This window comes from Anas platyrhynchos, chromosome 5 (assembly GCF_047663525.1).
Source record: "Anas platyrhynchos isolate ZD024472 breed Pekin duck chromosome 5, IASCAAS_PekinDuck_T2T, whole genome shotgun sequence".
Lineage (NCBI taxonomy): Eukaryota > Metazoa > Chordata > Aves > Anseriformes > Anatidae > Anas > Anas platyrhynchos.
The window spans coordinates 53535171-53561521 of NC_092591.1; the positions used below are offsets into that span (position 1 = coordinate 53535171).

At 45.7% G+C, this 26351-nt stretch overlaps 4 protein-coding genes across 8 annotated transcripts in view; 2 read left to right on the forward strand and 2 right to left on the reverse strand.

The window, feature by feature from the left end:
* Positions 1 to 3439, forward strand: part of C1QTNF4 (C1q and TNF related 4) — a 47492-nt gene extending 44053 nt beyond the window's left edge. For all 4 annotated transcript variants that reach the window (XM_072039079.1, XM_072039077.1, XM_027457700.3 and 1 more), the window contains one exon: positions 1916 to 3439. In XM_072039079.1, coding sequence (XP_071895180.1) covers positions 1921 to 3024 — 1104 coding nt within the window. In that variant the 5' untranslated portion in view covers positions 1916 to 1920 and the 3' untranslated portion in view covers positions 3025 to 3439. The remainder of the gene's footprint in view (positions 1 to 1915) is intronic.
* A 1716-nt stretch (positions 3440 to 5155) lies between these two features.
* Positions 5156 to 14487, reverse strand: FAM180B (family with sequence similarity 180 member B). Its single transcript, XM_005019239.6, has 3 exons — positions 8699 to 14487; positions 6802 to 6881; positions 5156 to 6520 (listed from the first exon to the last, which is right to left on the reverse strand). The coding sequence occupies exons 1-3, from the start codon at positions 8763 to 8765 to the stop codon at positions 6077 to 6079; spliced, it is 591 nt and encodes a 196-aa protein (XP_005019296.2). The 5' UTR covers positions 8766 to 14487; the 3' UTR covers positions 5156 to 6076.
* A 148-nt stretch (positions 14488 to 14635) lies between these two features.
* NDUFS3 (NADH:ubiquinone oxidoreductase core subunit S3) lies at positions 14636 to 19372 on the reverse strand. Its single transcript, XM_027457702.3, has 6 exons — positions 19189 to 19372; positions 18362 to 18459; positions 17954 to 18103; positions 16623 to 16748; positions 16059 to 16178; positions 14636 to 14885 (listed from the first exon to the last, which is right to left on the reverse strand). The coding sequence occupies exons 1-6, from the start codon at positions 19304 to 19306 to the stop codon at positions 14718 to 14720; spliced, it is 780 nt and encodes a 259-aa protein (XP_027313503.3). The 5' UTR covers positions 19307 to 19372; the 3' UTR covers positions 14636 to 14717.
* A 33-nt stretch (positions 19373 to 19405) lies between these two features.
* KBTBD4 (kelch repeat and BTB domain containing 4) lies at positions 19406 to 26312 on the forward strand. 2 transcript variants are annotated; one of them, XM_027457684.3, is made up of 4 exons: positions 19406 to 19573; positions 20783 to 21403; positions 23958 to 24064; positions 24641 to 26312. In XM_027457684.3, exons 1-4 carry the CDS (start codon positions 19555 to 19557, stop codon positions 25499 to 25501), a joined length of 1608 nt encoding a protein of 535 aa, XP_027313485.1. In that variant the 5' UTR covers positions 19406 to 19554; the 3' UTR covers positions 25502 to 26312. The 2 variants fall into 2 exon arrangements, with proteins under 2 accessions (XP_027313485.1, XP_038035905.1); XM_038179977.2 differs by having other exon boundaries at positions 19437 to 19459.
* Positions 26313 to 26351: the final 39 nt, after the last annotated feature.

A 26351-nucleotide genomic window follows, 5' to 3' on the forward strand; every position in this document is an offset into this window, starting at 1 on the left:
CACTCAAGCCCCTTCTTGTAGCGAGGGGCCCAACACTGAACACAGTACTCGAGGTGCGGCCTCACCAGAGCCGAGTACAGGAGGATGATCACCTCCCTAGCCCTGCTGGCCACACTGCTTCTTATACAAGCCAGGATGCCGTTGGCCTTCTTGGCCACCTGAGCACACTGCTGGCTCATATTCAGCCGCTTGTAGTTCCTCACGTTATCTTTCTTGCCCTTTGTGAAGATGGGTGCAACATTTGCCTTTCTCCAGTCACCAGGGATCTCCTTTCATCTCCATGAACATTCAGAGTGACCTCGATATATCAGTCATCTCTCTCAACACTCATCAGTGCAGCCCATGGGATCCCAAGGGTGTGTGGCATGCTCAGGAGTCAAAGCAGTTAAAGCTGGGCAAAGTTTTCTGAGTTCAGAGGCATGGAGGAAAATACAGAGATGCTTGTGAGGAGTGATCTAATGTAAAATTGGGACATGGAGGGATATTTCTTCTTGTCTTTGTTAGTGTGTCCCTTTTGATAATTAGGTGAGAATTTAATTTGTTGCTGCCTTCAGAGCTATTAGAGCTGCATTTCAGATTTCAGTTTTATTCTCAAGTATGAGGGAGCAGGGACTGTGGGTCAAACTGAATTCTTGTTGGTTGGTTATTGCAGGTATTGCATCGTGCCACAGCGGGATCCCATTACCTCCTCAGAGTCTATGCGGATTCCATCTGCTTTACTTCTATTACTGTCATCCCCCATTTTTTTTCAAATGTTTACCCCTTTATCATTTTTAATTCAGGATTTACTTTCACCCCTCCCGCAATGAGTAGCGTGTTTTGCTCCTGTTCTGCCAGTCTGTGAATTCATTGTTTGCTGGCTGGCAAGGCACCAGTTCTGGGGTGACAGATGGGGCAGACTGCAAAGCAGGCAGTTGCTTCCCAGCCTGAATGATATTTTAATAAGCACAGAGACGTGACAGAGGGAGAAGCTTCTCACTGGAATGACTGGCAGTTTTGTTTTCAGCCTGAAAGCACTAATAGATGATTTTTGGCCTCAGTCCAAAAAAAAAAATCAAAGAAAATAGAGGCAGAAAATCCCATTAGCTCCTAACTTATCCCTCTTTTTTAAGGGTCAGAGAAGTTTTTTCTCTGCAGTCTATTCTCTACATAGTGAGTTGTTTCCTTGTTTCTGGTGTTGTCAGTGCTCTCTCAGAGAGAACCCTCTCTCAGCGAGACTTGCCTTTTAATTATCTTTTATTTTCCTTCTTTTTTTTTTTTCCATTTCATTCATTTTCTCCATTGTCTTCCTCCCTAAACAATCCTTCTTCCTTTGGTTTCTTTACATTCCTCACAGCTCCACAGTGAAGGCTGTCTGAGTAATGGGGCCTACCAACTTACTTGGCTTCCAGTTTCTGCATCCTGTGAAACAGCTGCTGCAGTGCCAGGCAATGACATCTGCATGGGAATCTCGAGAGCATATGTCCTCATCTCCCTGCCCTTCAGCTGGATCTCAGTTACATAATACAAGGCCTGTGTAGAGCTTTGTTTCATCCTTGGTCTTACGAACAAAACCACTGCAAAAGAGAGCTCTGGCAAAGCCCCAGAAAGCTCTGAGATCCCTCTGCAGTGTGAGCAGCACAGTGTTCTGCAGACAAACTAGAGGATAGTGAGGCTTTCAGAGAAGAAGATTGTTTTTGCTTCCTAGAAGTACAGGGAAATAAGGTCCAGCTGTCACTGGGAAAATATCAAAATGGTTCTGGAATATGAACTGAGATACAGTCCCATACACTGGTCAGAGAATGCCGTGAGAACTTCTCAATATTTTCCTTAGACTTTGCTGTCTATTTAGCAGGATTCAGGTCTGGGTCTCAGCTGGAGCATGAGCTGGAAATTAATGGAATTCCTGCTAAAATGTGCTTCTTTTTCTTTTCAGATACAATGATGACTCTGAAGGTTCAGATTCTGATTGGCTTCCTCTGGTGCATGATTTTAATGCATGCAGATGGCTTCCCAGTAGACAGCAATACTGAATTTCGCTCTGCTTTCTCAGTGGCCCGAACCAGCAGCATGGAAGGGAGCTCTGAGATGGTCATTACCTTTGACAAAGTGTATGTGAACATTGGCAATGACTTTGATCCCAAAACGGGGTTGTTCCGGTGTCGGATCCCTGGAGCCTACTACTTCTCCTTCACAGTTGGGAAATACCCAAAGAAAAACTTGTCTGTCATGCTGATGAGAAACAAGAATGAGGTGCAAGTGATTGTGTATGATGAACATCACCGCAAGGAACGGAAGGTAGCCAGCCAGAGTGCCATGCTGCAGCTTGACTATGGTGACACAGTCTGGCTGCGTTTACACGGAGACCCCAAGTACGCTCTTTACAGCAACGTGGGCCCCTATACAACTTTCAATGGCTACCTAATCTATCCAGACACTTCTGCCTTCTTCCAAAATGCTCTTAGCTCTCAAGAGCTGGGGCCTCCCCGTCACCATATTCAGCAGCTTCCAGGAGAGCAGAATGAAGCTTCCCAGCGACACGTGTTGTCTGATCAGCCGAAGAGGGAGCAAGACCCTCGCTCTGCGTTTTCTGTTGCTCGCTCACAAAGCCTCCTGGGGACAGACGACAAGCAAACCCAGCATGAGCCAATCACATTTGACACGGAGTTTGTGAATATTGGGAAAGATTTCAATTCCTCCACTGGCATCTTCTCATGCCGCATACCTGGTGCATACTATTTCTCCTTCACCATTGGCAAAATGCCCTTTAAGACCATGTCAGTGAAACTTATGAAGAACCACAATGAGGTGCAGGCCATGATCTACGATGACAACCACTCCAAGAGGCGGGAGATGCAGAGCCAGAGTATCATGCTGCCTCTGCAATACGGGGACACCGTCTGGCTCTACAGCCATCAGCATGATGGCTACGGTGCCTACAGCAACCATGGCAAGTACATCACCTTCACAGGCTTCCTGATCTATTCTGAGGCTCAGCCAAAGCGGCTCCCAGGTGCCAGCTCACTCCAAGGGTCAGAAAATTAAACGCAGATGTGAAAGGAGCGTAAGAAAAGCCAAGGTGCCATGAACTTGTGTATAGCTCCTCTTTGGATATCATCCTCTACTTTGAGCATGCTATCATGTGTCCAGTGCTTTCCTTATGCTGCGCGCTTGTGCCTGACTGCAGGGCCATTGCTGTGTCTGTCGTTCATCCATAGAAAGGTCTTTACAGGATGTATGTGTGTGTCCAGTGTTGGTGTTTGATCTAAGCATAAAGCATGAGGTAGTTTGGGGCAGGGGTGGGGCAATGTAGTGAAATGCCAAGGATCAGAGAAACACTGCAGTGATGCTACTGCAGATCCCTAGCATCCAGAAAGCAAAGGATGTGGTGACTTTCCTTGCGTATCTGTTAAGGGAATAAATGTAATGAAATTGAATGTAATAAAAAATACAAAATATGTACGGTTTTCTCAGATTGGAATTTGTTGGTGGCTGTGAGACTTGTGTTCTTTTAACGGCCTGAGGTGCCAGTTCAAGAGGGAAAGAAGTGTGGCGATTGTACGAGCTGCGGTATGGGTTACTGAGCCAGATGGTTACTGGGGCTGTGCACACACTTTTCTCTTGTGTGTGTGTGAAGCGTTGGTGCCTGTTATGACTTTATTGCAAGTTCCATCATATTTGTCGCTTTTCTTAATCTGAACTTCCTGAAGTCAAGAAGAACACGCAAGACAAGTGTTTAAGAATCTCAGCTTCCATTTAATGAAAATAATTCATTTGGGAAAAAGAAACAAACAAACAAACAAAAAAAAAGTATGCTTCTAGCCTACTAGGATAGTAGGCGCTAGAAGGAGAAGGGCTCAAAGCTACAAATGGACCAACCTCTGGACACCCAGAAGCAAGGTAAGTAAAGTGTTTTTAAATCTATTATTTGAGTCATGATTTTTAAGTGAGTAGTATCATGCCATGCAGTGGCAGTAGTTTCCCCACAGATGAGCTCTTTGAATACAAGGCTATGGATAACCTTTATGCCACATTGCTAACCTAGCACGGACGGGATCAAAGGGACCACCACCAAGTGACAGGTTCTGTCTGCGTCGCCGCGGGTTGTCGTAGTCTGCACTCCGTCGAGCCGTGGTGCTGCTGCAGTGGGACTGCTGCGGCTGTAGAGGGCACTGGTGTGTTCCTACAGGGCAGCCGAGACGGGCAGCAGGACCCCAGAGTTGGGTGTTAGGAAACCAGGAGGCTGGAGGCTTTATCGCTGTGTGGTTAGTGCTGTTTCCGTTGAGCTAGATGCTCAGCTACACCCTGTTTTGCCTCCCAAAATACATAAACTGCCCAAGTGCCAAATCTTGAGCATGCATGGAACTTTGTGATATCACTGGGCTGCAATTTAGAGTTTGCTTGACAGACAGAAAAGCCCTCGAACAGACCCTAACAGAATCCTGAATTCAACAGAATGCCTTTGTATCTGAGTCACCAAGCCAACCCCCTCGATGTTTATCCAGAGACTTCTGGAGCTCAGGCTGTATATTCTCCAGCAAGGCAATATTTTCAGGCACTAGTGACATCCCAGCTCAGCCTTTCAGTGATGTTCTGTGCTCAAACTGGATGTATTTGCAGCCACTCCCTAACTCCATCACTCCATATGTATACTAGATGTTAAAGACTGAAGACTGAGGAAAAGGATGAAGGGTGGAGATAGGGCGTATATTAAAAACAAAAACAAAAAACAGGGCTGGAAGAACATGCTGGGACACTAGTTTACTAGAAGTTGTTTCAAATGACATGCTAATCTTCATCCCTACATTCTTCAGGAAAAAAAAAAAAAAAAAAAAAAAAAAAAAAAAAAAAAGATAAATCTGTCCTGTGGTGTCCTTTTGTAGCCCTAACCTTACCTCTAAACCCATTCTCTGTGGCATCTTGCTTCCAGGCTTCTTATTACTGCCTCTCCATCTGTTGGGCAGCAGTGGCTTGGAGAAAAATAAACTAGGTCAAAAGCTAGCAGTTCCCACTTTGAATGTCACATACCCCCCTTTTCAGCATGGAAAATTAAGAGTATATTGATAGAATTACAGATCCCACCATCTAAGCACACACAATGAATTTTCAAAATTAGTATAGCTAGAATGGCAGCAGAAAACCCAGCAGAAACAAAAACAACATCAACAAATCAAAATCCTCCTGTACAGATAATTATATTTATTTAAGTCCAGACAGCAGCATGTCAGACAGAAAAAAAAGGTTAAAGATCTACTTCTATAAAATAATTACATTTCTGATTTTAAGAATAGAGATTGTGTATTTGTTATGTTTGTCTTTAAAGTGCCATAGTTGTATAAAAAAAAAAAAAACCTTCAGAAGAGGTAAAATCTGCTGAAGAAATAACTAGGTCGCGATCCTTAGGAATTTAAATGAGACGTACAGAAGTGTATTCCAAACGAATAGCTGACACAAAGCTGTATACATACGTAAATATGATATGTGAGCACTAGGAAGCTTCCTGGAATACAGACATTTTCAGGTTGATCTTTAATGAACACGTGAGGTGGGAAATTACTGTGGACACATCAAATGTGATGCTGCATAACCAGAAAGCTGAAATTAAACACACCACCTCTATTGTGAAACACGGCAGCATCTGCTTCGCTGATTACTGGAGAGGAGAAACGACTGCATTTGGCTGAAACCACAGAAGGAATATGAGGCTGAACTGAATTATTCAAGACAAATTCAACTAGGACACCAGTGAAACATCCTGGAAAAAAGCTGCCAGGACATCTCCCTAGAAAGCATCAGTGATCAAGACAGATAACACATCTAAATAGCACTGCCCACTTCAGCTCAGCTCACTTAAAAAAAGAGAGAGAGAGAGAGAAAAGGGTGAGATGCACTTTTTGGTTTTGTCCTGGTTCATATAAAAAATTAAAAACCTGTGTATAAATCCTTAGAGGGTTGCCAGCACAATGCAGAAAGCAGTACAAAAAGGTGTGGCATATTTCTACAAAGTCCTGAATACTGAGGAAAGATTGCCAGCGTTCAAAACAAACAAGGACGCAGCTGAAGTCAGATGTGTCCTTTCCCGTGGCACTTTCCCTTTTTAAGTGTCTCTCTTGGTCCTGGCCAGGTTAGAATGATAGAACTGTTTCAGCGATGCTAAATGTGAAGGTTTCTCCTTCCAGGGCCAGGAAGCCATAAGGAGAGTGGAATTTGCAGGGCAGAGCCCCTTGCACAGATCACGAAAGATTTCATCAACTAGCTGGGAGAAGAAATGGATCCAGAGATTTTTATCCAGACCCTGAATGGAGCGAATCTGATAGGCACAGTAAACACTGGTGAAAATCAGACGGTCATACTCTCCTGGAGGCAAAGGGGTATCGATCAGTGAATAATATCTCAGTAGCTGCTCGATCTCCATCGGTGTTTTGGGAACTTCACTCTCTAAGATCTGCATGAACCGCCGTGCTGGGCGCAGGGAGGCCAGCTCCTCGTCCCGCAGCCGGATGGTCCCATTGGCCTCAATGTCCAGCCTCCCCCAGAGCATCTGGAAGAGAAGAGCAGCACAAACATCGCAAAGCCGCCTGCTCAGTGTCCGTCTCTGCTGGCCCCACACCCTTGGCCGCAAGCCTTGGCTTCCCCGCAGGGCCTTGTCCAGCCTCCCCCACCTCTCCCCCTGCCAGCCCGCCCTCCTGAGGCATCTTCCAGCAGCTCCCGAAATACGGCAGCGATGAGAAGGAGCAGAACAGGTGAGTTTTTACGTGCAAGCAGGTGGGAGCGCAGGTGCTAACAGCGCCTCTGCCCAGAGGCCCCCAACGCCCCGGAGACCTCTAACATGACGTCGGCGTCCTCTGGGCCGCGACGGGGTGTGTTGGTGCTGGCACCATCCCTGCTGCGAGGATGTTCATCTGGAAGACATCAGGCAGAGTGTGACACCACAAGATCACGGCCCTTCCCACTTGTTTCTGTCATTTGCTTGTCGATAAAGCCTTTGGTATTTCAGAGCTGTCACTCACAGCTTGCCAAATATGACAGATGCTGATCACAAGATTTCAATGACCAAAACAAGCTTCACAAGAGAAGCAGAAGTGGTTAAGGGAGGCGAGTATGAATTTTGGATATGATGACCCCAAATCCTGCCAGCACAGAGCTATAGCATGCAGCAGCAAAGGCATTTATCTTGGAAGGCTGCAAGGAGCCCCTTGCTCTGGGGTGGGTGCAGCAGGAGTTTGAGCAGATGGGTTTTGACAACAGGTTGTTTTGTAGCTTTTGCTAGGAGAAAGAAATGCTGCCCGATCAAAAGAGGATGCCAGGAGGCTCTTAGAACCTGGAAATATTGGTGGAAATATTACTTGGTGCTCACCCTGGTTTTGTCCTTGTTCCCTGAGCATCTGCCACTGGCAGATGCAGATTATGAGGCTAACACGGTCAAATCCATGGCTGTTCTCATGTCCAGCTAATTTCTTGCCAGGCCACCTAACCTCATTTAAACAGGGAAAAAATGAATACTAGGCCAGAAGAATTAATGTGAGTTACATTAATCCCAATAATCCTTTATTTTTTGTTTACTAATTCTTCTGATACTTTAACTTTCCTTTTCCCATATCTGTTCTTTCTTTGTGAAAAAAAGGAGACGCATGTATCCTCAGTCCAGAACTGTAAGATGGATGCTGCAACCCCTCCCTTCTTCATGCTGATTAGCACAGTCATGAGCCAAGACCCTCTTCTATGGCTCCTCTGGGTCAGGAAAATGAAATGCAAAAGCCGATATAAAATAGTAAGCTCTCTGACACTCCTCTTTCTTATTATTTTTATAAAGATAAAGCTTTTCTATATTAAAAAGAGAGAGAACATACATTGAACACTCTAGAGTTAAGGTCAGCAGGTGCTTAGAAATAGTAGAAAAATGATTTAATACTGTATGTGTGTGATGACTGCTACCAAAGCCCACTTCCAACTTTCCATTCTTGATTAAAGCTTTTCAGGGTGATAGATGTACAAGCTGCCTGGAGATCTGCTGTCCCTTCAGACTGAGCTTTGTTTCTCTGCACAGCTGCAGGATCCCTAATGTAAGCCAGCTGGGGCTTTGGAATGTGAGCTGGGCTGTAGCTGCTTTTCCTCTTCCTCCATGGATGTGCCAGCAAAGCTTTTACACCATCCGAAAATTTCTTTCCTGGGCTTCTCCTCTCAGCTAACTGATCCGCAAAATTCACAGATACCTCTAATGAAAGACATCTGCCTGGCTTGCACAGTCAGTCAATTTGTTGAATAGCCACCAAACTGCTGTTATTCATAACCATCTTATACATTTATGCAGCGTTAGGTTTTGAAGTACAGTAAGACAAAAATCAGCCAAAGCATAACAAATAATGTACTGAAATAATAACATAAATGTAATTTGGAGATGGGAAAAACAGTCCCTTATTTATCATCCAACAGTTGTTCTGTTCCCAAAAAAGCACCTAGAAAACCCACACACATCATTGCAGGAGCAGGCTTTTTCAGCACAGCCCCCCCGCCACCAGAAGCAGCAGCAGGTCTCCATCCTGCAGGTAGGTGGGCACAAAGCCCAGCTGGGACTGCAGCTAATGCGCTTTCCTGCGTCAGCACAGCTAGCAGATGCGTTTGACTTCATCTGAAGAAGAAGGCAAAGCGTAGCACCACGGGAATTGCACAAACATTTGCCAAGCCAAGGAGCTGCCCCACGACCAGGTGCGCTTCCTACCTGTCAGCCTCTGGGATCCAGCGAACACACACAGCACCAGCCAGGCGTTGAGCTGCACCTGGGCCATAGCAGCCGTGCCCAGTAGTGGTTCACATCCCCTCCGCGGACAGCGCCGGGTGTAAAGTGAGAGCTGTTTGCTTCTGTGTCTTTCTTGGCTGCTTCTGATCCCAGCAGCCTCTGCTGGAACAAATCTGCCTTGCTGTGTTTATGGTTGCAGTCCCGGGAAGGGCTTTGCAGTTGAACTGGCTGACCCAAGAGGCTATTTTCCATCATATTTTGGAAAGTTGGAAGACTTTGTTGTGAAGTTTTTGGCAATAATATTATTTAAGGTTCTCTTCCAAAGACTGACTTTCCACTGCAATTTATTATACAGAGCTATTAGTTGCAAGAAATTTTACTACACATGATTGCCTCTGAGGAATGGGGGAACCCTGTGGTCCCCTCCTCCACTGCACAGTGCCTCTGTCCCATCTCTGTGACCCTTCAGTTTTCCCTTTTATTGAGTTTGAAAATTTGCAAATGATCCAAAAATATCACACAGATAAGGCCACAGTCTGGGCAGATTAATGGTAGGGCAATAGCAGCCAAAATATACAAGCATGGAGAAGAAATGTTACTTGTTCAGCTCTGTAGCAAACCTTTGGGAAGGAATAGTTGGTGTAATGACCTAGCAAACTGCAAGGACCAGAGCCAGTCAGCCTTCAGCACCTCATCATCCTCTCTTGTGACTTATGGATCACAGTGAGCAAGGTCTGCCTTAGGTGTTGTGAATTATACGGAGGAAATTTCATCTGATTCCCTTCACAGCAGGTGTCTGTGCTGTACACATCCTTGCAGTTTCATGAGTGCCTAACCCTCACTTGAGACACGGTGTATTTCTCCTCTGAGTGGCGCGGTATTGTTGTAGGTTCACCGACAGGTTCTTGGATGTGAGGGCCATACAAATCAGTAATAAATATAAATAAGTAGCAATGCCGTCTCCCTCAAGCTAACGGTGTTCTCTGGGGAAAGAAGTCTGCCTAGAAAAGACAGGAGGAGCTGAAGTGCATACCCTCCTGAGCAAGTTGGAGGCTGTCGGTTTGTGGTGACTTTGGTCGCCAGCTATTTTATGGGATGATGTTCCAGTTAATAAGCTGCCAGTGTGCAAGCCGTTCTGCAGCTTCCAGGATCTGCAGCTATGCCCGGCAATATGTGCTCACAGCAGCTATCAAAAGTGGCACAGATTTATTAAGGAAGGAGGAGCCCTCAATATCTGGAGCCATTTTTCCCCTCTGTTTGGATCAAAGTAAGACCTGTATCTGTCATAGCCTTGGCTATCTTACAGTCAGATGACACTTCTTTCAGTTTTCATTATTTTCTGCTGCTTCTGCTTCAGCTGCATCCCTTTCTTCTGAGGTACCTTTTATTAAACTGTAAATAATATGCCACTCAAGAGGCAGACTCGGATGACCCATCTGCACAGTGAGATTGATGTGCCTTCTGTTTCGTGCCAGTCCTTTAAAATCCGCAGTGTACACATGACTCTGTCTAGAAGTTACTTTAAAAAAACAACAAAAACCCGCATCTTTTTGGTCATGAAATAGCCTCTCTAGTATGCATCTGGGGGGATTTTGGCAAACATCTGCAAAGGTCGTAGTTGATTTTGTCGGTAGGAGTGTTTCCTAGGAACAGCATGCAGCTGAAGGTCTAGAAGAGGGTACCCATGTGGTGGGAGGGAGAAGAGAGGAGGCTCACAGGCTGTGCTGAGGTGACTGATACAGCAGCAGGTAGGAGGCAAGCAGAGGTGGTAGACACTGCCTTGAGCAGGGGAAACTTTGCACAACTGCCTCACTATCCCACATAGAAAGGCAGTTGCAGAGCACTGATAAATGTACACTTTAGCTCTTTGTGAACCAGCAGTAGTTACACGGGATGTGCACAGAAGCAGGCATGAGTTTGTAACAGCTGCACACAGTCCCTGCCCGTGCGATTGCAATGTTAGGTGGTGCACCTGCTCCTCCTGAGGGATTCTGTTCTTGCCAGGTATTCACAGCTGAGCGTGCACAACCCTGCCACTCCATGCTCCCTCTGGTCATGCCATCTGTTGCAGGCGCAGTTTCAGAGTCTCACATCGAGCCCGGTTTCTGCAGGGTCACCCTGGCTGCTTGCGGCATTTCTACCAGGACTTCCTGAATCAGGAAGACGGGAAAGGGGAACAAAATCTGTAGGAGCTGGTTGGAGGTTGATCCAAAGTCTGTTCCAAGTAGCAGAAGCTTTGCCCATCACAGGGTAACGGTGCAATGGAGTGAGGAGCAACCAAAGAGACAAGTGAGGCAGCAGCCACTGTAACCCAGTTTGCCAAAGTCACAAGAGGCAGGATCTGCTGGGAAGAATTCCTCTGGTTCTTACATTATAGACCCCTGCAGGCTCTTGAACCTTGTTCGCTGTCATTTTTAGTGCCTCCATCAACCGTTATGTTTTGTGTTCAGGCCTTTTATTTTGCACCTTGTGTGGGTCTTTCTGATTTTTCAGTTGTAAACATACCCATAGATAGCAGTGTTTGTACAGGTGAAGCTAGCCGGCCTGTCAGCACTGTGAATTTCTGCTGCTTCCTTTTCCTGTTGCAGATTACATCTGCATGCTGGGACGGGCACCTTGCCACGGGGACCTGCACAGGCTGTGCTTAGGTATGTAAGAGGCTTAAGGCAGCACGAGAAGTCACAAGGTGTGGATAATGCAGCACCAGAAGAGCCTCTTTGGAAGAGATGTTTCTTTGAGATAGGACTGCAAAAAGATTGGCAGTATCTTCATAAAAGGGAAATTCTGCTTAAAAATTGAAAAAAACCTCTTGCTTGAAATGTCTCATGCACAATTTGGAGAGACCTCAGTCCCCTGCCTAGGCTTGTCTAGCAGGTCTGCAGGGGAGGAAGATGAGGAGATGAAGAATGGTGAGAGAACAGGAGAATAAAAGCTCATGGGAAAGGTGATGTTTGAATCACAGGAGAGGAAAAAGAAATAAAAGCTGGAGGGAAGTAGGAGTAAAGTACTGCCATAATCAGATGGGGCCTCCACAATTCAATCCTTTACAGATATGGTGCTGCTGGTCCTTAAGGAAATGGTCTCCCTGTCTTTTTCTTCTAGTCTGTGAGCCACGTCCAGCTGCTTGAAGCAATAATGTGTAACAGTCAAAGGGAGAGGGGGCACCACCCCACTGCACCTACTGAACAAAAGAGTGGGATGGGGCCTCTCACAATGGGAAGATGTAATGGGATGCAGGTAACATGACTGTCATCTAGCCTGGCCTTCAGTACTCCCGTAACATCTGCTCTGCAGGAGTCCAAGGCCCAGCTGAAATCCCCATCTGCATCTTGACTGGAGATCAGTCACCAGGGCCCGTACAGATGGCGTGGCTGCGATGCAGCCGGATACCCTAACACCATCGATAGCCACATCCCCAGGGACAAGAGGTTGCTTGCCCAGCTGTGGGGAGGAAAGCCAGAATGCTGGAAAACACCAGCTAAACACACTCAGGTGGGGAAGCTCAACACGGTGAATGTGAATCATCACTTGAAGTCTAGTTATTCAACTCTGCAGCATCAGAAAACACTTCTCCTGAATAGGGCATCTGTACATCAGCTACCACAGATATGTATCTCACCCAGCATCCCACTACATCTGGGAAATCCAACACAGACAAACAAGCTGACAGCCTCATGGAGGCTGGCAGCGCGGACCAGTCGGTGACAGAGACTTGGAAGATAACTTTGTGCTTGACCAAGCTGCAAACAGCCTTGCCCACCATGAAGTAAATGCCCACCAGCCATAAGGACCTCAGGGCAAGCAGGCTTGTGTGTAAGGATAGTCCCTGGGGCTCAGGAGCAGCGGAGGGGGTGTGCCAACACTGGCACTACTTTGTGAAGCTATGTAAGCTCCATCTCAGGCATCCAGGCACTATGTGCCTGCGTGACTGAACTGCGCTCTTCCCAAGTTCCATCCAAGACTTCTCTAATGAGAAGACATTTGGGTCCGTTAGCAATTATTCCACTTATTGAAGACCTATTGGTGCCAATGCCTGTCCCCACGGGGCTGTTTTGGCTCCAGTACACACATTCTTTCACAAAACTTGGTTTTATCTAACTTGACAGAGCACCGTGTCTAACCTTTCATGACACTATGTCAATCAATTTCTCCTGCTATACAAGCATTATGTTTAAATTGCTTTTTCCTTCTGTTCCAGCCACCATCAGTCTTCTAACTTACCACACTGGGAAATATATATTTTTATGATACATGGACCGCGACCCCTGGCATGGCGCCTCATGCACCCTGGGATGGGTGAGGGAGAATGCGGCGTGGGGGGCAATGTGCTCAACAAAGAACTTTCACAGTAACAGAAGTGGTGCCACAAACTTTTCTGTCTTGTGCAATGGGCATTCGCATGGAAAAAGAGCCCGTGCAACAGAAAACAGGACCAGCTGTGGAACATGTGGGAATGACTAAAAGTACATTTCCTTTTAATCAATCAAATTAATAGCAGACCATAAGGGGAGCTAGGAATCGTGTAGAACCCCAAACTTCTCCTGATTTCCTGTGTTCCCTTCTCCTTTCTTCTTCCCACAAGAGCTGTACTTTTTAAGGAAAGTGACAAATGCTATCAGTTTTAACTAGAGAAGGCTGTTCTGAGTCACATCCCAAACACTGCTGGCCATAGCAGCCTGAAACAAATTAAGGAAAAAAATAAAGAATTTGAGTCCATGCTTACAAGTCTAGAGTAAAAACAAACATGAAACCTGATTCAAACATGAAACCTGATTCTTACCATACGGTTCAGCTCTTTATTCTTGCAAACAGATCAGATTCTAGTCACAATGATTAACTGTCCTTTTTTTTTTTTCCCTTAACTGAATTTATTATTGTTCTATTTCTTCCTCTATCTCATATTCTGACCACCCCTGATTCTTCTTATTTAGTGATCTTACAATTTAAAGAGCCTTAAATAGCACTGGGATGATTTGGGTAGTCTCTACAAACTCTTCTGAATTATTTTATAAATTCTCTAATACAACAGTTTTCAGATTTTAAGGAGGTCAGTCAGCTTTCTGATGAAGAACTGCATTATGCATTTTTTGGACTAAGAACAAGGGACATTATTAATTGATGACTGCTGTAATGTAATCTCATTCAAACAGCTGGTGGGTGGACTCAAACTACAATATTTCTCCACTTTTTTTGGAGAGATGAGATTTTCCACAAGAGCAAAGATAGTGGTAATGCTATTATATCATAGAGCTCAGAGTAACTGGAATAGTGACAAAAAGGCACAGACTCTCGTCTATGGCACAAGGGAGGGGAGAGAAAAGGAGATATTTTTGACTGCAGGAAAAAGCAATTGGAGAAACTAAAGACTGCTAAATTGTGAAGAAAAAGCCGGCACGAAGTAGCATGTAAGAGGTTACCTGCAACCCCTTCTGCCAGCAGAACAGCCAGACCTAGCTCCCAAAGAAACAATGCAGACATTTCCACAATCGATTTGGTGTGGATCCAGGTACTTCTTGTGTTGTTCTACTAACAGCTGTTTGAGAACCATTTACAAAAGCTACGTGTGTTATGCTACATTATGATGATCTTCCCATCTTGGAGCTGAGATCCTGCTCTCCCATTACTTACGCCACACAGCTGTTTCAGAAGTCTCCTGGAGTCTGCATGAGTGAGTGCTCAGGCTATGACTTATGTCTACAGGGGCAGCTAGCAGAAGCTGTGTATCTACAGCATCTCAGCCATAGGGAATGCCTGGACTCCATTCAATTTCCAAGCCAAAAAGACAAATCCATGTCTTACAGTTCAAAACAGCAGATAAACACCTGCCAGTTGGACTATCAGGACTGTAAATTAACATCCCTCATCCTGTGCTTTTCATCTAGTTTGAAAACAACATCACTCATGTGACCACGACAGACATGAATCTCACATCAATTTTTATTATCATAAATACTATGTTAGAACAGAAAGGATAGTGCTGTGCACCTGCTCCATTCTGATGTTACTTTGCATCTTCTTTCTTAGCTCCTGCTTCTATTTTCAGGGGTTCTGGAGCTGCACGATAGGCAGGAAATGTCTCCCAAGGACTATTCAGATCAAACTTGCGAAATTCCTGAGATAGCTCCACAGGTTCTGCCACTACCCGTTTCACTTCATCATCATACCGCACCTAGAACAGTGCAAAGGACACAGGCCGGTCATTTTCATACAGCCCTCATGCTCCCTCCATTAGTGGATGTACACAGTAATGACCCAGACCACCCTCCAATACGAGTAACCCCAGTTCTTATGCCATGGATAGGGCTCGGGTCTCTGCCACAGCTTCAGTGCTCCTCATTCTTGAACAAGAGCCCTCCAGATGCCATCAAGACCTCTGTACTCTCCAAAAACTCCTCCTCTTTGCTACCAAGCACCCCCCATGTCCTGGCTAACCAACTTGAATTAGGAGAGCCCAGCCTACAGCCCACATGAAGTCTACTTGGAATAACAGATTTCCTTCGTCATACGACAAAGGAAGTTCTCCTGAGTCACTGCGATAAGGTGGTCCATCCACCTGGCAGAGCTGGGGACTACTCATGTATATTTATTAATGCCCATTAGGACAGCTTGTTTGGTTTCAGTTTTGCTTCCTAGCGTAACATTCAGAACATAGGTGAAGAGTAGTTGAGTACCAGATCGGCTTAATTTACCATCGTTGTGTCAGTTCCAATTTCCAAACCTGTTGCCTAGTCCTCGCTTACAGGATTCCACAATTTCTATTTTCTTAAAACCCTCTGTTGCCTACAGAACTTCTTTATCTTCTCCTGAGATTCAGCTCAGTCTTAGAACTACACCAAATATGAATGCTTCTGCAAGGCAGTCATTTGAAACTAGGCAGATACCAAATACACTCATTTCACATGTGGTTTACCACACAGAGGTAAACATTTGATAACAAAACTCTATTTGAACTGACTTGTCATTTATCTGGGCCTACAAAAACTCCACAAAGTAAAATTCCAACTGTATAAAGATCAGTCCAGTCATTCATTCCAATGGAAATCTCCAGTTTTGCAGTGGAAAGTTTAACGTTTCAGATGAAAAACAAAAAAGCAGAAGCACTTTCTCTGCCTTTGGCATACGTCTCATGAAATTTGCTCAGTGTTGCTGGCCTTAGGCTGCCTTATTATAGATAATACTTTGTGATGACTTGAAATGCTGGAGATGCATACGCACTGGAATACACACAAGTCTTTATACCCCTTTTAGATAAAGGACTACAAGGCATTCACATCTCTGTACTGAAACTCAGAAAAGAGTATAACAGAAATTTCATCACTTTAGACACAAGTGTATCTCCTACCTCCACATAACCGGAGAGCGGGAAGTCTTTCCGGAAAGGATGGCCTTCAAACCCATAGTCTGTGAGGATTCGCCTTAGATCAGGGTGGTTGGCAAAGAAGACACCATACATGTCCCAAACCTAAATGAAAGGGAGCCAAATAAATTGAATTAGATAGTCAATTACCATCTTAAGCTTTCCAGCACCTCCATGCTTCCCCACCTCATACAGAAAGGCCACTCCAACCAAGAAAACAAAGGACTTCTCTTTCTTTGTTTGTTTGAAAACACACTGCTAGAGGTAAGGCTCCTCTTACTTTGAAAAAAGTCCCCTTTGTGGACTATGTCCACAGAATTTCAGTTCCACGCCCAGCTTTGTGCAGTGCCAGTGTTCCATGCAGGAATTAATTTAAAAGCAAATTAATTTAAAAGTAAATTAAACAGTGTTTTTCTCCTATTCGGAAAAGACAGCCAGTGAAACACCTCCCCCTTTCTCAGGGTCTTAGATAATGACATTTTTTTTTTTTTTTAGGAAAATGCAGCCCCACCCAACAGAGACTCTGCTCCCAAATAAAATGGCACTCACCTCCCTTTCATACCAGTTTGCTGCCTTGTGCACAGACACTGCTGAATCGATAGGTGTCAGCTCATCAGTGTATGTCTTCACACGGATCCGACTGTTGAACCGCAGAGACAGGAGATTGTAAACAATCTGCAGTAGGATAAAAGAAGGCATTGGCCATGCATAGACTTTATAGAGATCTGTTCACAGTACAGTACTGGCTGAGCAAAGATGCATGAAGCATATTTCAAATATTCCTTCTCAGCAAAGTCACAGGCAGCACCTAAGAGCTGGGCATGAAAAATCACCGTAACTGAGGCTCTGATAGTTCTTCTTCATTCAAGAGTAACAAAAAGGATGTGGGACGTAGAGAACATCACTGATGAGGAGCTGAACTAAAGATTTAGACTAAATCTTAAAAAGGAGAATAACTGATGGGATGAAGACGCATGACGATAGTCTGTCTTAAAGAAAATGACTATTAATTACCCCCAGTATCCAGTGACTCCATTGGTAAGTGATTTGATACCACAAGATAAACCAAAAGGGGAAAATATATCAGCTACTTTTCATAATCTTTCTAACTTGCTGGGAACAAAACCAGTTCACTTCTCACGTCTGAAAGATGATCTGCCCAAATTGGACAAGGAAAGAAGGACATCTCTTCATCAATAAAGTTGCCTAAACCACAGTCAGCCTCCTGCAACCTGTGAACTCCACGTATTTTTTTCTGTTACAAGATTTTCCTAGGCTGAACTACAACAATGTCTTTGCAATAATACTGTGAACAAGGCTTTCTAGTAGTAGGTGAGAAGACAATACAATGAGCATCTAATGTCCTTCAAATAGATCCTGACTTTCAGAAGATGTTTTTAAAACTACTAAAGATTTTTCTTTTTTAGAAGAAGAGGAAAATTGTTAAGGAGAAAACTGGTGGAATTTAAAGAAAAACATGACTGACTGCGTCCACAGCAGCTGACAGACCTAGGTAGAAGAAGGAAGCGCACCAGTTCCTACTTGGCCAGAAAAAAAGTCTCTAGACACTTTAATGAAATCAAAGCAAAACAAACAAACAAAAGAATAATAAACAAACAAACAAAACAAACAACCACCTCCCTCCAAGGGGAGGGGGGAAGAAAGACTTTCAGCAGAATACAAAAGGAAAGCTAGGAACCCATGTAGTATTAGTTCTGCTACTGCTCCCAGGATCAACAGGTTAAACAAACCCAACACTTCAGAGTGGATTTTTTTCCAACTGTCAGAAAGCAAAAAAATGCAGTCAGAGCTGCAACAGCATCCACAGCCATCAGCAGGTGTGGAGCTCTCCAAGTCCGGCAGCTGTGAGCGGTTCTTACCTCAAAGCGGTACTGCCGAGATGGGACATCAACAGCAGTCAAGTCAGCCAAGGATTTGAACTGGGCATTGGTGTGATCCCGAAGGAAGGTCAGAACTGGAATAATCCCATCTGGATGGATCAAAAGCTCCAGCTCGTTGAAGCAGGTCACCTGATGAAAACAACAGAAGGGGAACTAGCACTGACACTAACAGGACTCAACGTTGCACTGAATCCGGCAGGACACATATACAAAGAAAGCATATGGTACAGCAGACGTGATGACATCAGAGAACAGGGCTCAATAACAGCCCTAATTTTCACGTAATTCTGACAATCTTTCGTCCTCATAACAACATCTAATAAGAAGTAGTGAGTTTATGGGTTGCAGTCACCTCCCAGCACGAAGAATTTCTTAAACAGCACTTACCTGTGCTTGCTGGATATACTTGGGCAGGATCTCAGCCACGTACTCCCCAAACGCACAGAGCTGCTTCTGTTCTACTTCATTTTTTGGTCTGACGGTAGCTAAAGAGAGCAACAGGAAAAGCAGTAACTCCCATCCCGTGCTTAAAAATCCCTTTAATCACTCTAACTGTCTCTCGGTAACTTCTGCAGAAGACAGGAGGATTCAAGTAACCCACAAAGCTTTCTTCTGGTAAATCCAAGCTAAACAAACCACACATGCGTAGATGAACAGAGGGCATATCACAGCGACTGGCCTATTGCTATACCTGGAGAACAGGAGGCAGAGGGGAGAGCTCGTCATCTCCACAAGTACCTGAAAGCAGCTTGTGGAGAGCAGGTGACAACTGACAGGACACGGAAATGGCCTCAAGGTGCCCCAGGAGAGGTTTAGATTGGATTTCGGGAAGAATTTCTCCACAGAAAGGGTGGGCAGGTGCTGGGACAGGGCACCCAGCGAGGTGGAGCCCCTGTCCTTGGAGGTATTAAGCGAGATGTGGACGTGGTGGTGCTCGGGGACATGGTTTGGAGCAGGACTCAGCAGATCATCTAACAACTGGGTGACCCCAAAAGGCCTTTCCAACACAGATATCCCAGTTTTGGCATGCTCCAGCGGCACGGCGGGGAGGGAAACAAGATGGAAGCGAGGGGCTGCCGCGGCCGGGTAACCGAACCCACCCGCTGCCAACACAACAGAACGGCCCCGCTGCTTCACAAACACAACCGAGCTTTCGCCTGGGGGCGACCCCTCGCCCCCTGCCGGCGCTCAGCGCCCCCCTCCCGCCGACTTACGCCGAGTCTCCGCGGCGGAGCCCCCCGCCGGCCGCGCCTGCCCCACCACCACCCCCGGGGCCGCTGCGCCCCGCGGAGGGCAGCGCCGCGCCAGGCCCCGCAACGCCGCCACCAACATCGCCACAGCACGGGCGGGCAAGGGCACGGCCCGGAAGAGGAAGGCGCCTCCTCCTCCTCCTTTTTTTTCTCCTCCTCCTCCTCCCTGCTCTCCCCGCCCCGCTGCGGCCGCTCCCCGGGCGCTTCCGGGTCGGTCGGCGGCGCCTGGCGCAGGGTGAGGGGCGAGGGGGAGCCGCTGGGGCACCCCGGGGCGGCAGCGGGAGAAGGAGGAGGAGGAGGAGGAGAAAGAGGCGGCCTCGGGGCGGCGGCATGAAGGGAGGCGCCGCAGGTGGGTGCCGAGCTGGGGGGGGGGGGCGGCGGGGAGGCCGCGGGGAGGCCTCCGGCTGGGAGATGAGGGGGGTTCAGAGCGGGAGCTGGGCTGTGGGGGGGGATAATCGCGGCACTGCGTGTGGAAGGTGCTGCCAGGGAGGGAATAGGAGCCCCCCTGAGCCCCACAGAGCTGTTGTTGGAAAAGGCAGGTTTGGGAAAATGAAGGGTGGAAGGGTAGCGGGAGGCCTCTTGGAGAAAAGCCTTGGCTGTAAGTGAGCGCTCCGCTGGAAATCGTGTTCAGGAATAAATAATTTTGGGTCCTAGTCACCAGGGTGGGTAAGCAAGGAGCTATTTAGAAGCTATTTCTACTAGGCGTAGAAACAGGCTTAGAGGGAATGCAAAGGGGCATCTCTTTGCTTTCAGTGCTGCTGAGCCGTGTTAGCAGAAAGTTCTTCCTACAGCAGCAGCTTTTTTGACCCAGAAACTGCTCAGAGCATTGCACGTAACCTCTGTTACCTACTAAGAAATGCAGCAAACTGAGTTATCCTCCCCGCTTTGGGGAAACGCTGGCTAACAGCATCTCGCATGTTATTTTGCATGCTGAAGATGTCTGGCACGTTAGCAGGCTGAGCATGACCACGAGTTACCTCATTTGGTTTGGTTGAAGAGCTGGCAGTTATGTCCGGCAGGCTTTTGGGTAAAAACAAACCCACCTGACTTGGTGGCACTGCAAAAATTCACCGCTTCACTTCTGGATGCTAACTAACCCCTACTAATGACATGAGCTGCTGCCTGTGCTCGTTGTAGTATGATATTCTAACCCCTTTTTCTTTTATCTAGCCCAGCTAAGGTACTGTCACTCTCTCTTGGCATTGCCAGTTTCCTAGGGAGGTTGCTGGCCTTTCCACTTGAATAACTGTTGCTGCATTTCTTTGTGTCAGTGAAATGAGTTGCGAAAAGATATGCAAATCTTGCAATTCTGCTGGGATGCGATGCTCACTGTACTGGAAGTTTTGTATACATTATAATCTTAATCATGCCAACTTCTAATTTGTTTCAGTTGTTTGAGGTTCTGAAACTCAAGCAGAAGTTTCTGGCTGTGCTATTTATATTCAGTTTGAAATATGCTGGCCTCTTACCAGTATGCTTGATTTTTCCCTGTATCCTGAAGCACTGCGTAATCGTGTTGGTGGGGGGAGAAAGCCTTATAATCGCTATGGTTTTACAGATTGCTGGAGGTCTGATCTGTGCAGCACCATGGACTCGTCAGAAGAGACTGGAGGCTCCTCTGCAGAAGAGAACTACTTTGTGAACTACACTTTCACCGACCGCTCCCACTCGGGCCGCGTGGCCCAGGGAATTATGAAGCTCTGCCTGGAAGATGAGCTCTTTGCTGATGTTACGATATCAGTGGAAGGCAAAGAGTTCCAGCTGCACCGTTTGGTCCTCTCAGCTCAGAGTTGCTTTTTTCGTTCCATGTTCACTTCCAACCTAAAGGAGGCCCACAACCGGGTGATTGAGCTGCAGGATGTCAGTGAGAGTGTCTTTCAGCTCCTTGTGGACTATATTTACCATGGGACTGTAAAGCTGAGGGCAGAAGAGCTGCAGGAAACCTATGAAGTGGCAGACATGTACCAGCTGACTGCCCTTTTTGAGGAATGCTCCCGTTTTCTGGCTCGTACGGTGCAGGTCAGGAACTGTCTGCAGGTCATGTGGCTGGCAGATCAACACAGCGACATGGAGCTCTACACAGCTGCCAAACACTGTGCGAAGTCACATTTATCTCAGTTGCAAGACACGGAGGAGTTCCTACACCTACCTCTCCGCCTACTGACAGATATCCTTACAGGTAAGGAGTTTTTGAGAGTAGCCATGCTGTGGATGTGGGAAGAGACTTTCAGCTTGAGAGTCTAGCAGGGATTGATCAAAACAGATGGAAAGATACAAACTTTCACAGTCACTGCCTATTCAGAAGCTTAGCTAAGCAAGACAAAATATTCTGGATAACTGAATTAGAAAAAACAAAACACCACAACACCATAAATTGTTAGTGGACATGCTATAGACCTGTCAGGATCTATGGTACAGAAAATTGAGATAGAGGATGCTGGTAATTCCCAGCAGTTCCTGAGCTAACAGACTGGAAATATTACATTTTTTAATGTAGTTTAATAACTTCTAACAATTTTTGTTTGCATTAAAAGTAAACGAAGAAGCATTTCCAAAATGAACACCTTAAGAACATCTTTTTCTTCTGTTGTAATTCTTAATCATTTAACATTGTAATGCAATGACTCAACATCTGTAAGAAGTCTTGAGCACAGGCTACCTTTCTAGACTATGTTAGTGTTATTAACAATTTTACATAATTGTTAGGATTATTTAGGCTAGGCAGTCAGCTGACTGAAATAGAGGCAGTGTAACATCTTGGGTAATACAGTAATTACTCTTAATGTAAAGCTAATAGTCTTCCATGGTAATGGATGCAATGACTTAGTGTTGTGGAGGATGTGTCAACATATTAACAGCTTGCTTTGTCTGACACCACTGCTTAAAGGTTTACTGCTGCCCTTATACACAGGCAGCACTATAAAACCTCTTCATGATGCTTCAGTCACTACTCCATTTTTCCATGTTTCTATATCATTGCTAGAGGAAGCAAGAGCGTAGGAGAAGCTCATACAGTCCAATGTGCCGGACTCGAGACTGGAGAGACTCCCCCTTTCTTGCTTTAATTAAAAAATAATTCAGTGAACAAGTAAATTGCTATAGTTTGTGTGTCAGTGGTTTATATGCTGTTACAGTGATAAACCTCCTGTAACCGTCTTCCTTGGAACACTGGCAAATCTCCCCATAAGACCTAAAGTATCCTCTAAAGTTGAGGTTATGCCTATGGGAGTCTTTACAGATACTCAATCGCAGTATTTGTTTTGCAACTAAAGAAATTCGCAATCAAAGGTATACATAGCTAAAATTTTAAGCAAAGTTGTGACTTCACTAAAACCCCAAAATGATTAAATAATGGGTGACTGACCTCTTACAGCTTTAACTCTTCCTCATTGTGATACCATGTAGTAATCATAGTTTCAGGACTTTGGCCTTCAGTGTTTGTGGTCCTTAATTAAAATAATTGCTTAAGAATTTTTTTTCTATGCATCACCTATTTCCGTATATAGAATCATGTTACTCAATATTTATGGCGAAACTTGGTCCATGAAAATGGATTAATGGATTAAGAGCTGAAATACACTCCTACTGCTGGTAGGGAAAATCTTTTGGAAGTGCTGCTGCTTTGTCTAGTTAATGGACAATTAAATAGAGGAAGCTATTAGTAGCAAGGATTAAAATAAACTTTATGAAGATGGTAATTTATTAAGCTTGCCTTCTGTTGCGCCCAGGGACCCATTTCAAAATCAAAGTTTTTCCATTTAACCACTACATCTGATAAACAGCTTATGGAAATCAATTTTACTATTGAACAGATTCAAAATAACCTGCTTTCTCTCCCTGCCCCTCCCACCCCCCTTTCCTCCTTCCTTCCAGTATGGAGAAAAGGATCAGAATTTGTCAGATGCCTTCAGCATCGCTGAATTCAGGGTTTGTTGGATGACGAAATCGGAGAACCTTTTTAAAGGGAAGCCTCTCAATGAGTACAGGCATAATTGCTGGTGTTAGGGCAACTAGCTGACTTTCAAACTAGAAGGAAGCACTTAAAATCTTCTAGGTAATGTGCTGCTGCTGCAATAGTTTATGGCATAGCTAAAACTTCCAGTTATGCCTGGAAACAAATCGAAATCTGATGCAGTCAGTTAAACATAAGTGTTTCCTACTGTCACACTACTAAAGAAAGCTGTAGTAGCTCACAGGGGATTTCCAAATGTTGACAGGAAAGCAGCAACACAGATGTTCAGTCTTGAGGGTCAGCTGTCTGACAGCACTCAGAGAAGAACAATTTCTGCAGATGACCTTTGCTAGATGAGTTTCTAGGACTAGCCAATGAGCCAAGAAACGCAACTGCTGAAATTTTCATTTTCAAATAAGAGAATCTTTCTACCTACATGCTTAATTACGTTACTACTTTTTTTTTATCATCTCAAAGCATGTAAGGGCTCTTCCCTGCCCTCTTTCTCTTTGACATAGCTTCCTTTGTTGAAAGTCATCCAAAATGCTTGAAATCTGACAGCTCTGTCTTCTGATATTTAACCAAGCAAATTTCATGTAGATGCCTGGCTGGCAGTGCTGATCACGCCTGCCAAAATCTATAAACCTTTGTATCTTTTTTTCCTCCTCTACAGGGTATGGTTTGTGGCAGGAGGGGGTGAGGGAGTTGCAGGAAAGGATTTTCTTAGGTACACGCACCTGTGTCTAGATACCATAAATTTCTTTCTGTCCCCAAACCGCAGATGGCGTTCCGTGTTCTCAGAATCCGACGGCTGCCATAGAAACCTGGATCAACTTCAACAAGGAGGAGCGAGCAGGCTTTTCAGAGACACTGCGATCAAGTCTGAAGGTATAAAAAGACCTTCTGTTCCAGGCTGGTGTAGCATTTGCTGGTGTTGTACTTCCCAAGGCAGGGTATATTCTGCTTGCAGGTGCGACTTGAAAGCCGCAAAACACAAACACCATTGAAATTCACAAGGTTTGCATGAGGGATACTCTCACTGTTATAAATAGCAACCCCACTGACAGCTTTTTTGATTTTAACCTGAGGTTGTTTTTGTTAGCGATTAGGGCAATGCCACAAATAACGCATTTCACCAGATACTGTTATCTGAGAGACCATGCGGAAATCTTACTTTGGCATTCCCCTCATAATAAGTACTCTCTCAGTGAGGTGGCCAACCCTTAACTAAACTGCAGTCACTCGGATTCCAATGAAGTCTGTTGCTGCTTTGCTGTCAGATATGACTGGTGTCTTGAAAAGACGCTGAATGCTCTAGGGTAGCAAGGCTTGGGAAGCAGAGTGCATGCCTCACGCTCGCAGGTGGGTCCTGAAATGCTGAAAAAAATCGGTCTTGGGCATCGCTGACATTAGTGTGAACAGACCTAATTGTGGTAAGGTTGACAAGCTCCTCCTTTCTCTTAGGTGATTGGGGAAAATGTTCACATCTACCTGATCGGAAAGGAGTCATCACGTACACATTCACTCGCTGTCTCTCTGCACTGTGCTGATGATGACTCCATCAGCGTGAGTGGCCAGAACAGCCTGTGTCACCAGATCACCGCAGCCTGCAAGCATGGCAGTGACCTGTATGTTGTCGGGGGCTCTATTCCACGACGCATGTGGAAATGCAACAACGCCACCATAGACTGGGAGTGGTGCGCACCCCTGCCCCGTGACAGGCTCCAACACACACTCGTCTCTGTACCAAGCAAGGATGCAATATATTCCCTTGGGGGGAAGACTCTGCAGGACACTCTCTCTAACGCTGTGATATATTACAGAGTACGAGACAATGTCTGGACAGAGACCAGCCAGCTGGAAGTGGCTGTCTCAGGGGCTGCAGGTGTAAACCTTAACGGTGTCATTTACCTGCTGGGCGGGGAGGAAAATGACCTGGACTTCTTCACCAAGCCCTCTCGGCTTATTCAGTGCTACGATACCAACACGGAGAAATGCCACGTGAAGCCATACGTACTGCCTTTTGCGGGGCGCATGCATGCTGCCGTCCACAAGGATGTGGTGTTCATCGTAGCTGAGGGGGATTCGCTGCTGTGCTATAATCCCCTGCTGGATAGCTTCACGCGGCTGTGCCTGCCAGACGCCTGGAGCTCAGTACCCTCCCTCTGGAAGATTGCCAGCTGCAATGGCAGCATCTATGTTTTTCGAGACCGCTATAAAAAGGGCGATGCAAATACTTTTAAACTCAATCCAGCCACCTCTGTGGTCACGGTCACAAGCGGCATCAAAGTGCTGCTCACTAACCTGCAGTTTGTCCTGGCCTAAAGGGGGAGAAACAGGCCCAGTGGTAGAAAAGGCAGCAGTGGTGTTGTGTAGCTCAGAGGCACCCAGCCACCCTCTGTACCAGTCCCAATAATTAGGAGTTCACAACATCCAGTAAAGAACCCATCCTTTACACCTGTGCAGAGGGAGTACAGGCTTTCTAGCTGTGGGCCTGTCCTTTTACATAGCACTATTCAAGTTGAACTGATGCATCTTAGATTTCAGATGGACTAAATGCTATTACTGTGATCCCTTGTTGATAAGCTGCTTGTGTTTGAGGCCCAAACTGCAGCAAGTGGCTTTTTTAGCCTGGAACCCATCCACCGATAACAAATCCTATAGCATATGGACGACATCCTCCTTGGCACAGACTGCTAGTTTTAACTGCCCGGGAGATTGTGGGTTGCTGCCATTGTCAGTCACAGAGAGATGTGCACTGTCTGTCCTCCAGGGATGTCCCCGTTTAAACGTTCCTGTGTCCCTGTTCCAGAAGGAGAGGCTGGCAGAAATACTTAGAGCAGACAGATTCCAGAGCTGTCCCCAAGACCCTGAGTAGGTTGCATTATGCAGCACTTCTAGAGGAGTGGTAACAAACGGGGAATCTGCTTACTGCTCTATCATCACCCAGCATAAAGAGGGAGATCATTTTTATGAGCATTGGCTTCCTTTACTGTACAGGGAATCCCTGCCTGTAATCATAGCATAGTGTTGGTGACAGATGGAACTAAGACCACTTCCTGCTACCCCTCTGTTGGCACTGTAACCCTTTGGGTAAGAATCTGAATAAAGTCTCTGCTGAGACAGTTTTCTTTTCTTTTGCTGCAACTATTTTAGAGCCTTCTGTGGATTGCAG